Raw genomic sequence first — 13848 nt, forward strand, 5'->3', positions numbered from 1 at the left:
GAAATGGAACGGTAAATAACCTATTTGAACCATCTTGGAATTAAACTAAGCGACAATAAAAGAAAGTTCCAGCGGAATAACAAGAATAACAGACGCTGGGGAACATGCACTACAAGTAGTGCATTTAGTCCTGGTAGAAAAGTTTAACCGAAAGGAATGTCCTAAAAGGACCCAAAAGGTCATACACAAGGGTAGATAAAAAGAGCGATGGGCCGACGAGATTGAAAGGGTAGCTGACAAAAATTGGACACTGACGGCAAAAGATAACGTAGAGTGCAAGTCTTGATCCGGGACCGCATATTGGAATAATCAAATTGTATATATCTTTATTTTTGTATATTGTATATAAACTAGATGTGGATAAATAAAGGCATATTATTATTTAACCGTTTAACAACCATCTTTACTCTCAAAAGATGAGAATTTAATAAAACAAAAGATTAAAATTTAAATATTACCTTAAAACAGGAAGCGGGAAACTCTTAGGCGCCTTAAGTACATCTGACCTAGCAGCTGGTACAGTGAAATGGTTATCGACCATATGCACAGGTCCCGGTCCAATCCAATTCACTACTGGCTCATCCATTTCATTGTCTTGCGCGTATGACGTTTCAACGATACAGTATTCGTCATCTGTGTTACTTCCGTCACCACCAGATTTTAACTGTGGAAATTTTTAAATTTCTGTTTTTTTAAGGAAATCTTAGAGAAAGGCGCGATAAATTATTACAAATAAGCAAGCCATATAGTCTTGAAGACTAGTATGCATTAAATTAATATAAACACCATAAAAGTTAGGTCATTTGTAAGAAATCGGAAACATCATGTATGTTTGTGTGTCTCAATATTTTACCAAATAGACAAAAATTATTTGGTAAAATATTGAGAATCTAAACATTTATTTATAAAAATATCTGTCTGCAGACTATATAATATCGTGGAAATAAACATTTAAATGACTCGAATATTCTGTAATAATTAATTTTATTTCTTAATGTTATATTAGCATTCGTTACTATCATTATAATAAAAGCACTTCTCAGGTAATCCAAATAAGGCGACTTAGTATAAATAAGTAATTATTTAACTTTTTTATTATCGTTTTGTAATGGTCATATATTTAAGAATATTATTAAATTAAAAAAAAAATAAGTACCTTCTTCCGCTTACATTTCCTGGGTGAGGCTTTAGGTGTCGTAGGATCACCCAGGTCTTTAGCCACTTGAGCGTTGGGTTTGGCTTCCTGTGCTTGCTCTATAATATCTATGCTTTTACATTCCTCTTCCAGATTATATTCTGTATCTATTTCTAGATCTTTTGCTTTGACATTTGACTCGTCGGGGAAGAAAAATATTTCAACTCCTTCTTTTTCAGTAGAACTGACAAGTTCATCTTCTTCAACTGCGAAACAGTATTGGTATTTCTACGACTTATAAATTGCTACTTAAGGTATAACAATATTACTTAGAATTGTTTTTATTGAAAACAGCTAAATATTTGAATGTCATACAAAAAATTAAATATGTTTGCGAAAATATTATTCTCGAAATGTTTAATTTGGATTTCAAAACAAAGTCACGTTAAAATGAATTAAGGATATAAAATAAAAATATTCGTGATTTTCTAGAATTTGTGTTAGCTATAAAATCTTTCTAATGAATAGAAGAGATAGAGACAAACATTTTAGATAGCAATAAACTTACTTGTGTTGTTCGGGCTCTCTTTTAAAGCTTCAGCCATGAGATCATTAACCTGCTGTATTTCACTTGGCGAGAGTTCTCTGATTTCTTCTGGCCTGTCTTCTAATCCTGAAAGGTTCAGAATTGTGCTTAAAAAAGCGATTTAAATATTTGAATTTTTTAATAGGTTAGCTAAAAGGCTATCCGTTGCACTGTTTCTTTTTAAAGTTAATTGTTAATATTATCATGAAATTCTTGTGAAAATAAATAGATACAATTTATTTTAATTTAAGACTTATTACTAAACTTGACAATTTTGCTGACTCAGCCATTCTTTTTGTTAGCGGCACCTCTCATGATATTTTTAATTTTAGCATTAAAAACATTTTTATTCATCTAGAATATTCCAGAATTTATTTTATGAAATTTGGTTAGCCGCATGATGGAATGATCGATTCAATATCGACATAAACAATTGTATTTCTTTAAATTTGTACCAGTTTGCACTCAAATCTATTACAATATTTTTACTGATTTTGGCATTATTAAGGTGCATACAAATTTTTCTGCAATACAGATTACACTTACCAACAAGGGGTTCCAACGGCTGATCGGAACATATGCTAGTATGTCTTGAATGTTCGAACGGTGGAAGAGCGTCGCCATCAGAGGCCACATACGTAAGGAGACGGCAGAGGGCTGACGCGGAATCCCAACAGGTGTATAGGTTCACCATATTATTTGATGCCGTTAGGTCCACTTGGGGTTGGTCGTTAACCTAAAATTTCATCTTCATGATCGACTAGGAGTATGGAAAGTAATTTTATCAGGATTTCATTTCGTAGTTGAGAACTTCAGTGTCTTCGTATGCCTCGATACAATTATTAGTTTTTGACCGTACGAACGTATATTTATAATTACATTACTTTACAATTACATACATTTAGTATAATGTATTACATAATTGATAACCAATGTCGTTTCCGTTTAGTTACGTCCAGAGGGCGCTGTTCGACTTCCAAAAAACAATTTATTGTTATATTAAACGTATTCGTAATTTTACAGTGTCAGGGTTGGGTTCTGAAGTCTTGATATCAATGAATGAACCAGTTTGAGAAAAATAAAGTTAATAACGTCCAGGTCGATATATTTTAAAGTAATTATAGTTTGATTTAAGGCCGTAAGGGTCTATGTCGAGACTTAGAGACCCCCCACACTAGCGTCTTCCGAGCGTCCTCGTGACAGCGTCGACGTGACGCCAGCGCTGGCGTATGTACTCGATAGTACTTATTCGTAAAAAACGTTGCGCTGGCGCCGCGTAAGCCCGGGGCGTTCGGCACGCGGCCAACGCTAGATTCACGACGACGCTAGTGTGGGGGGTCTCTTATTGCTAAGACTGTCTGTCAAAAAAGTATTGAATTGGGACATACGGGTATCGTAACTCGTAATACCATAAGTGTACGTCGCCACAATTATTCGTTAATTAATTATTTGTCACGATTATTATAAAAGAGTGAGGACGACAAAACATTTATAAAAAGTTGAGGTTTATATTAGTCACGTGACCTGATCATAAAAAAATCACATACAAAATACATTATTACATACCCCTCCTGTCCCTTTATCCTCCATCCTTAAGGACAGTTCGAACAGTCCCACATCCAGCACACAAACATAATCCCTATATATGTCTGGATGTTTGTCGTCATCTTGCGGTACTGTTGCGTTTGGCTTGGCATTCGATATATACGCGAGGAAAAGTGTACACTCCTGCGCTAAGAACCGTAAATATGAAGTATTGGTCTCTGGTATGATATTGCTCGACACACTGAAGTTGCCTAACGTCACGACTGTACGTATTGGTAGATATAGGGGTCTGGAATTGTAATTATTTGGGTTATATTATATATATTGACACAAATTTTGTTTCTTCTACTATATTTTATATATAACCTACACATTAAACAACAAAATTACCAAAAAACCTCTATATTTTATCTTCTTTTAACTTTGAATTCCTTGTCTAGAATCAATCTTTTTTTTAAAGTATGTTACGGAAGAACGGATACTTTAGCGATAAAGTCTCGTAACCATCCAATAGGACTTCGGGAATTTCTACACGCTTAATTGATAATTCTTGTATAGATTGGCGACTTGCCTTCAATCTCTTTTTGGACGGTATAAAAACTATTATTCTTTAGAGCTCATAATTTTCACATCAGGATTCTAATGTGCAAATTTCTGGCTTTTCACGGCTTCCCTTGTAGTTTTAAAAATATTTTGGCAAGTTATATACTGATATTGCGTTATTCTAATTGTGAAAGAATTGAAATCGGTTCAATGGTTTTGGAGTTAATTCGTTATAAACATACATAGTTAACAATATGTGGATAGATTTATTATTTACCTATAGTCCACAGCACAGTCCCAAACGTGCACATGCAATTCCGAGAGTACAGTGGAAGGGATGTATCCGGGCACAGGGTAGTCAAGAACATCCAGCACGTCCATAAATTGAGTCAGCCACGCGATGCCCTTGTCTCCTCTGTGGCGTAATGTCGCCTGCTCTATGCCAAGGGCAATGCAGATTGTCTGAAAGAAATATTCGTTGAATCTAAAGGTTTTAACTAAAGCTGTTTTTATCTGTGTCGGGCTTTAAGCCTAAAATTAAAGCAACATTTGTTTATAAATTAACTCAATGTATTGGACGTGATACATGCAAATATTAATATAAGGATTTATATTAATATTTGCATGAATGGAACGTCACGAAGATGTGCAGCGTTTTTGTCGAAAGGGAGAGAGCAATTGAGACCGATTGCGAGAGTGAGAAGGGTGAATTACCTTTTAGAAATTCTATTTATAAATTAAAATTTCGTAAAGAGAATTTATGAAATATTAGTATTTTATGCAAAATAATTTGAAGAAATCTCAAATTATGAATTGTAAATTAAAATGCCACGTGTTTTTATTATCGAAGAAATGCATTTAAAAAAAATATATTTGCATTAATTATCGACACTTAATATTTTAATGACAATTAAATTCCTCACATATCTTCCCTTTTCCCTCCCTCTAAGCCTCGGTAATCTAAAGTTTTAGATTTGTATAAATATGAACAAGACTTAAAAATTAGTTTACCAAAGAAGTTTCACTTCTGACATGTGTACTTTGTACGCACGCACTTTTATTAATTGTTTCTTTTATTCCTATCAGGGTTCATAACTAGTTTCTATTCCGTTCTTCTTTTATTAGTGTATAATTTGCCAGGCTCGTTAGCCAAATTAGGTTAATTCATTTTAAAAGCTAAAAGTTCTACCCAAAGATTTTTCTACTATCATATAGAGCAGGGGTCTCCAAACTACGGCCCGAGGGCCACATCCGGCCCACGGACAGATTTTGTCCGGCCCGCGGAGATAGCATACTTGAAAACTCCTTTTAGAGAACATATTTTTTATAGCAAATTGAATTTAGTTTACTGAAGTATTCTAATTTTATGTTGAATAATTATTAATATGACATCTACATTGATATGGTCATGGGCTAACTACTCATAACATTGTTGTAGGCTTATTTTTATTGTTTTTGTGATAAAGGCTTTGGCCCTCGGAACTTACTGGAGTAATCAGTATGGCCCTAAGGCTGGAAAGTTTGGAGACCCCTGATATAGAGTATAGAGAATTGGAATGAACATCAAAATACCTTAAGGCCAGGTGTGTCACTGTCAGGTTCAGTCTTCAAAGCCATTGTGAACATATCCCTGGGTTCAATCCGGTCCTTTATAAATACGCCTTTATTTGATGGATATATGGTTTTCTTAAGGTGACACGGTATAGCCGTGCCGAATAACCGGAGGTTAGGTTTTTCTGATGGTATTGTTAGAATAGCTGGAAAAAGTTATATTAGTCAAACTAAAAATATAGAAGTTTAGAAATTGTTTGTTTGAACGCGCAAATCTCTTAAGAATGTATTACGTACGTACGCATAGGTATACATACGTATAAACGTACGTACTCGCACGCAATACGCACGTACGCATATTATGTATCTAGCTGATTAAAGTCACCTCAACCTGATTTTCAGCCTAATAGAATAGTATGTAAATAATGGGATATCACTAAATAAAAGCAAAGGATACACAGTAGAAAATATATTAGTTAGTAAATGATGAAATCCCAAAGTGTAGATTTTTCAGTTATCGGTACCACATTAAAACTTCATAAATCACAAGTAACTAGTGATCATTTTAGCGTGAAGAGTTTTATATTCTAGTTCAAATCGTTTAGGTATCTACTTTAGCTAGAAGTCAATGAATGTCTAAGAAGGTATTAAAAGAAATTTCGATATAATACACGTTTATATTGCTATACTTACGTTCGTGGTACAATGCCATTTTCCCTCCCCTCAAACAAAGTTGGGCCGTCTTAGCACGGCCGTTTAAACCGCTGACCTGGCACATGGACAGTTTTTGCGCTTCCAATACTAATTCACCCATTTGACCGGGAACCACTTGCTTGTTGCTATCCTGAAATAGTTGGTTTGTATTTAATATATTTTTGATATTATTTTAGCGAATTCAAAGGAAAAATACGTTGTAATCTTAAAAATGGCATGTAATGCTAGCTGATTGTTGCGTTTAAAAATAAAGTTTTAAACACGAGTTTAAATGCATAACAGTATATATTGCGTTAAGTATATCTTGTCGAATACAATCATATTAGGAGAACAAATAATCAACTTTATTTTCTTTAAAAGTCGAAATCGCTTTAGGTATCCATAGGCGGAAATTAAAGCTTTATTAAAAGTAACCCAAATGCAAACGTATTGCCTTGTTACAAAAAAAAATGGTAGGAGCAAAAGCTTTTCATAACACTTGCAGACGTTATATTGTACAACGGGTGTTAGGTCTTATTATTTAATTTATTAAACAATTAAATGCGTTTAAAGACAAGACTGACATAAGAAGCATTAATTAGCATCCAATAAAAATACCCCAATACTTTTAGTTTTGACCACAGATGAATTCAGATTTTTTATATAGTAGGTATCTTTATATTTTTTGTATAGGTCTAAAAGGACCTCAGAGAGCCTTAGTGAAACACGGGTCTTAAAGAAAGAAGGAACAAACGATGTACAGAGCATTAAATGTGTTCGTATTACGCTTTTTCTATATAAACTTACCCTGACTGGCGCATAAATACTAAGCAAGCCTTTTCCCACTTTGAGAGTGAGACAGAAATTGTGGGTATCGCTCTCTTTGTTTTCCGACACGGGTTTTTCAACATTTTTCCTCGCCTTGTGATCGTATGTCGAATAGTACAAGTTCTCTTCTTCGGATGAAGTACTTTCCGAATCAGAATCTATAATATTAAATAGAAAAAAAAATTATATTCTAAAGCTATTAAATTAAATTTTAAGATATTCAGGCTTTAGTCATATAACTATTATAATAATACAATATTCATAAAGAATTACTGCGACTGTATTTAATTCGAAATAGCTGTTTAATAAAAAGTCTTAAATGATAAATCTGAATTAAAGAAGTAAATAATATGTAAAAAACAGAGGTCCTAACATCCTTTTAAGTCTCGGCCTCAGATTTCTGTATCTGTTTCGTGATAATTTTTTGAAATGAAAAAAAATATATATGTAATGAAATGATATTTCATTAATTTGAATTTGTCGCGTTACAAGTGAACATTAAATGTCGTTTCTTTGTATTTCAGGTGAGAATAATTGTTATAGTTAGACCATAAGTGCATTATTTATAAAAAGTGATGAATAAAATAAAAACTTTGTATTTCAGAGAAACAATTTTGTGATTCATTTTAAAAAAATCCTTAATAATATTTCTTATATATATTTTGTTAAATATTTGCGATTGTTAAAATAATTTTTGTGTTAAAAAATGAATTGAATAGAATTTTTCGTTCTGAAAGTTCTCTTACCATATCCCTTACAAACTCCAAAAGTCGGATGTATAGGACCAGCCATATGCGGAGCGATATCGCAGTCGGATACTCGCGGCTCCCAGAGGAGAAGGTCAGAGTTTATACGGTTATAAATTATTTCGTATAGTTGTTTTGACCTGTATAATAAAAAAGGATTAAGTAATTGAATAACACAATTTATATAAATTCGATAAGTATAGAACATTCTGGTCTTTTTTATCTCGAAGGACCAAAAATAATTTAAATTTAGAAGAAAATTTACGAATGTCTTTTGAGCTGAGCGTTTTTCAAGGTAGTTTTTGGCACGCACTACCACTATGTGGAATCAGTTAAAAATATTTCAGAACTAATTCGATTTAGGGCCCATCAAGGCCGGCAACGCACATGCGAGCCTTTTGAAAATGTGAGTGTCCATGGGCACTTATCACTTAACATGAGGAGAGCCTCCTGTCCGTTTGCCCTGAGACCGAGAACTTAGAATTTATCATCCGTAAAAGTTCTCGTGAAATAAAAAATATAATGAATAAATAAGAAAGTTAATTAAGTCATTACATAGCAAATAGAAAGATTTTAAAGGCAGTTTCCACAATTATCATATTTCCTGCTAGATTTTCTGTAAAACAGTAAAAACTTACTCCAACTGCAAACTGAGTATGGGCAGGTTGAAATCGAGATGTATAGCTGAGTTTTCGACAGAGCTATTTGTGAATTCAGTCATTTCTTCGTCCGTACCCGGAACTATTAGCTCTTCTTCTTGATCTATTAAAATAATTGTCTATTAATACCATTATATAAGGATTCAAAGGGTATTTTAAACAAAATTCGTCAAGGTGTCCGGTAAGGATAGAAACTTTACATAAATTTGTCTAATAATGCGAAATTATTTAATTATATTTTGCAGAAATTTTGGTTAAGAATTTGTATACATCAATACGTTTCATACATACTTATATATGTCAGTTTTGGACAAAAAGTGTTTTAAAAAATGTAATTAGTGCGTTCAACTAATACATAACTAATTTTGGGAGGGCCCTTTTGTAAAACGTTACGATGCGGGGATTGAATTTCGCGTTATTGTTAATATTATTTTCGACTTTCTAGTACTTTACACAACATAACTTTTAGGTTTAAAGTTACCATAACTTTTAGGTATAAAGAGTCACTAGGTGGTCACGAAACGTCTTACTATACTTGGGTACAGAAAAACGTTACAGCGCGTTACATGTGGGGGGGGGGTCAAGAATCTCCAAAAAAGGGGGGGGGGGGGCGTTGCGTGACGTAATACTTGAACGCTCCGTATTAATTTTTCTTACCTAACTAATATACCTCTATAACTACCTAATACCTTTTGATTGAGTGTCACGCTTGCTAATCCCTTGATGAGCCATTTTCTTTCCACTAAAAGGGCTAGGTAATGCGTTGCGGAGATTGTTCATAATATACATAGAAGTCGTCATGGGGTTTGATGTCTTGTCAAAACTAAATTCTTCCACTAATGAGTCAAACTGACTTTTATTTGCCTCGCGCGGTTGAAATGTTATTGATATCCTGGAAGGTTTGAATTTGGTTTTATAATTTAAATTAATTTAAAAATATCACACCATATAAGCTAATCGCATATTTACCAATTAAATAGCTAAAAAAACAAATTAGTATGAAGTACATAATATTTATAAAAAAGAAAATATATAATAGAGATGTTATTGTAACGAGGTTGTTAATATTAATTAAATTTAAATATCACAATATTTAGATAATTATTTCGACAGATTTTTATAATATTGGTTGCGATATCATAGCAAAATTTGTTCGTATGTCTTTACAAGTGAACTAACCAAAATCGAAAAAATCTGAACAAATACTTACATAGGTAGAGGTGTGGTTGAATTGCCTCTAAGTATATCTCCAAATGAAGCATCGTCCATAGTACTTTGAGCAACATGAGTTGGAGGTAAACTGTCATTTTCCTATAAACCAAACAGATATTACTTGTTATTTGGTATTTCTATCATATATGTCTATTTCATGCTCCCAGGTGACTTCACACACTCTATCTATTACAGAAATATGGCAACGATTACAAAAAACAAGTGAAACAAACGAATACCAGTATGGCTGGAATTTTAATTTTGTACATCAAATAATCGTTTCTGGAAGTTATCGCGAAGTTATAAGGCTGTCCGAGCCTTTAAGTCAATTAAAAATTGGCGCTACAACCTAATAGATCTGAGCCTCAGATGTGTGTCTGTTTCGTGATAATTTTTAGAAAAGATGATCAGAATGCTGTGCCTGTCACACGCCGTAGACTTTTTTTTGGGTCTAAAGCATCGAGGTTTCCTCACTATGTCCTCCTTCACCGTATGAGAGAGCGTTGAAGACGCATATAGACAGAAAGTACAATGATACACAGCCGGATAGGCCGCTACCTACGGGCACAGCGAGGATGAGAGTCGCACGCTGGACACAACTAGACCAGCACTGCTGTTGCTTTGATTTTACTACCGTGTTTTATTTTAATTTTTCGCAAAATATAATATTAAGTAAAAAACATATAATCTTAACCGATTTCTTCAAAGTCCGTTTCGAAGGACCAAAATCAATGTAGGCAAAATTTCCGTTAAACTTACGTGGTAGTACAGATCCAATGCAGTGGTCTTTATCGAAATAGTGGTAGGTAGTGGTCGTACGCTTGGCACTTGTTGACTCGTTAAAGTTGTGTTTTGGCATTTAAACACAAGGTAATCGTTGCGCACACGTCGAGTTTCATGATTAATATTTGGTCGAAGATCTGCTATTGGGAACCTGAAGAGAGCAATAGAAAATAATTGAAATATTCAATCTTAACGAGACCCCGTTCACAATTTTATTAAAGTTCCTAAAATATTATATAAGTATGATGATTCGTGACAGTAAAAGGAAGTATTTTAGTGTAAAGTATTGCTGTTCAGAGACAATTATTATAACTTTTTTTTTTATTGAACAATTCACACCAATTGACCTAGTCCCATGCTAAGCTGGTGAACCTTGTTTTATGTGTACTAGGCAACGGATATACATACATATTATAGATAGATAGACATATAAATACATATTTTAACACCCAAGACCTAAGCACAACACCAAATGCTCATCACATCGATGTTCGCGTCGTAACGTTTTTGTTGTACCCAATAGTAAAACGTTTCGTGATCACCCAGTGACTCTATATACCTAAAAGTTACCTTTATGTGGTGTAAAGTACTGGAAAGTCGAAAATAATATTAACAATAACGCGTAATTCAATCCCCGCCCCGCATCGTAACGTTTTACAAGAGGAACCCCCCCGCCCCCAAATTCGTTACATAATACTTGAACGCTCCCTTAGTTAGAACTTATACTAAAGAATAAACTTACCTTAGGATAAGATTCAATGTAGGACAATGTAGCGTAAAGTTGAAATGGTTTTGGGGCTGCGCCGGCGCAGGTACACTGTTAGTCGTTTTATTGAAAAACGTTCCAGACATACGCTCTAAGAGCGTCAATTCTATGTCCACGTGGAATGGATTACATTTCACACTAAAAATAATAGATTATTATAATATGGCAGTTTTTCACTTGTTTCAATGTTGAAAAAAGAGATTTAAAAAAAAAACTACGGGTTGCACTGCCTGGAGTGCCGGCAGAAGTGAAAACTTGAATAATAACGTTGTGCATTTTTGATATTTTGGAATGGTTAGGGAATAATTTTGCACGAATTGCTTAAAATTATAAGTATAAAAGTACTATCATTTATGTGGTAGAATACAATATTTATTTATTGCGCTATCGTACACAAACATTAAATACGCCGCGCCAGCTGTCTACTCACCATCCGCCTTACGAATTTTCGATCAGGTCACGTGTCCTGACGCGAGTTTAACATTTTTTACCCATTCCAAAAAAAGTGTACAACGCCGCTAAAGAAGTTTTCACTTCAAAAATACTTACACGACATCTGTAGTGGGATATACCAATTTCTGTTCTCCACCAATTCGCATAAATTTTGATGTTTGCTTGAAATTAACTCTAACATTTGATTTTGGAGATGCCATTGCAGGATCTTCTTCTCCTGAAAAAAAAAATTAAACATTATTTAAAAGACGATTAAGTGTTAAAAAATCAAGTTAATTAAAATTATGTTAACCAATTTTCATTAAGTTTCAAATTTACATTGCTGCAACTGTTTTTTTTTACTTTTTTATATTTGGTGATAAACCTGTACGAAAAAAATTTCGATTCGCCAAGAATCAAACCTAGAGTTGAATCGGGCATCGGTATATAGACATAAAGATGTTACAATGATTAGATTACCTTTATCAAAATATATGATATCATAAGTCTGCCTATGAACGCTCTCGTCCTGTCTTTGTACATACAGACATTCTCTTACGAGTACACTCCTAATGGAGGCCTCGCACATTGTCTGACTTCCATGTGACGTCACCTTTTCACTGCCGTCTAAGCTTATTTCTGATGCTAATAACCTAAATAACAATAATTACTTTAATTAAATTATACCACTTATTAGCTAAAGGATGAAACAAAATATTACGATAAGTTAGAACATTGACTCATCACGCGCGGTGGAGGGGAAACGCCGCCATTTTGAGTTTATTATGGTGCGTATGGGAGATTTGCAATTAGTATACCTTTTGACATGGAGAAGCCAAAATTAGCACACACACACGAGTTCATGACACAGCCACACCCCATTTTTTTGACACAAACTGTGAATACTGGTATTATGAAAAAATAAAATAATCTGCTACTTTGGATGATGGATAGTAATGAGGTTTATGTTTTCATTTAGGTTTAGTTATTATTATTATTTCATTGTTTTAGTTTTTATTGCTTTTGTGGTTGCTTGTTTAATTTTTCCCTTGCTAGCTTTCTTATGTTCTAATATAATTGATGTGTATGTGTGTAAAATTTGTGATGTCATATTTTCTTGTATAATTTTAGAACTATATATATATTACTAGCTGATAAGGCAAACGTCGTTTTGCCATGTTTATCATTTATAATAAAAATAGGGGTTGATCGTAGAGGGGTGAAAATTAGGGGTTGTATGTATTTTGGCATGTTGTATCATTTAAAAATAAAAACAAAAAGTTTTGTCTAAAAATAAAAAATAAAAATTTAGGGGTGGACTACCCTTACAATTTAGGGGGATGAAAAATAGATGTTGTCCGATTCTCAGACTTACTGAATATGCACACAAAATTTCATCAAAATCGGTCAAGCCGTTTCGGAGTATGGCAACGAAAACTGTGACACGAGAATTTTATATATTAGATGTAGAAATGCTTAGTTATTGCATGTACTTATATAAAATAAATCATAAAATACACTGCTACTATATTATTTGTGTCTTAAGAAAAATAATGAAGTTACGAGATTTAGTGCACACAAAACACCTATAAATACCTTAGATGATTCAATTCAGTTGCTTTATCCAAGGAATTATTGATAGCGTTTAGTTCTCTGTCCTCAATTCTTGCGAATGTTTCGATACGCGCGAAGAATTCGTTGCTGACTTGGTGTAATATTGCGGCTGACGCTGGCGATACACAACTATCGCCCAATGGCGTTGGTGTTAATATGTCCTGTAAGGTTAAAATATTTATAGTTATATAAATGGAAGTATTGTATTAAAAGATTATTTCCTGAAAGAGCTATTTATGAGGTGGTAAGAGGAACGAGGGGTCTCAATGTCACTTGAGTCTAAATGGGACTTTTTATATAATATATGCAAATAAAGTGCAAATATATTTATTTATATACACATAGTTAGTAAAACAGAAATTTAATTGTCACTATTTGAAGAAGACCTTTTTGCGTAATAACTTACCTCCGAATTTGAACGAACAATATTGAAACTTTTTTTTAACTTTTTCTGAGTTTTTGACAGCCAGTAACGTTATACAACGATCAAGTTATTCTCTCTTTGGTATATAATATATACATTTCAAATTTAAGCCAACTTTAAGGTCTTAGATTTTTATAATTGTTTTTTCTAATAGCAAGTAAGTGATCAGCCTTCTACCTAACACAAACTATCGACATCCAGATTTCCTCACAATGTATTTCTTCACGATACAAGCGAGTGTTAAATGTGTACAAAGATAAAAAGTTGATTGGCATAGCCGGGGGTCGAACCTACAGCATTAGGGACGAAAGTCGCAAGCTACTAGGCCAAC

The 13848-nt window shown here is 33.6% G+C and overlaps 1 protein-coding gene across 2 annotated transcripts in view; it reads right to left on the bottom strand.

Annotated features, from left to right (window-relative positions):
• LOC125054312 (autophagy-related protein 2 homolog A) overlaps window positions 1-13848 on the bottom strand; it is a 31868-nt gene that overhangs the window by 13085 nt on the left and 4935 nt on the right. For both annotated transcript variants that reach the window (XM_047656113.1, XM_047656112.1), the window contains exons 9-26: window positions 13076-13254; window positions 11960-12132; window positions 11597-11717; window positions 11024-11185; window positions 10258-10432; window positions 9497-9597; window positions 8976-9178; window positions 8266-8389; window positions 7628-7767; window positions 6861-7039; window positions 6054-6204; window positions 5382-5566; window positions 4087-4271; window positions 3288-3555; window positions 2268-2457; window positions 1704-1808; window positions 1157-1401; window positions 459-664 (exon numbers count right to left, since the gene is read on the bottom strand). In XM_047656113.1, coding sequence (XP_047512069.1) covers window positions 459-664; window positions 1157-1401; window positions 1704-1808; window positions 2268-2457; window positions 3288-3555; window positions 4087-4271; window positions 5382-5566; window positions 6054-6204; window positions 6861-7039; window positions 7628-7767; window positions 8266-8389; window positions 8976-9178; window positions 9497-9597; window positions 10258-10432; window positions 11024-11185; window positions 11597-11717; window positions 11960-12132; window positions 13076-13254 — 3092 coding nt within the window. The remainder of the gene's footprint in view (window positions 1-458; window positions 665-1156; window positions 1402-1703; window positions 1809-2267; window positions 2458-3287; window positions 3556-4086; window positions 4272-5381; window positions 5567-6053; window positions 6205-6860; window positions 7040-7627; window positions 7768-8265; window positions 8390-8975; window positions 9179-9496; window positions 9598-10257; window positions 10433-11023; window positions 11186-11596; window positions 11718-11959; window positions 12133-13075; window positions 13255-13848) is intronic.

The sequence above is a fragment of the Pieris napi genome, chromosome 12 (assembly GCF_905475465.1).
Source record: "Pieris napi chromosome 12, ilPieNapi1.2, whole genome shotgun sequence".
NCBI lineage: Eukaryota > Metazoa > Arthropoda > Insecta > Lepidoptera > Pieridae > Pieris > Pieris napi.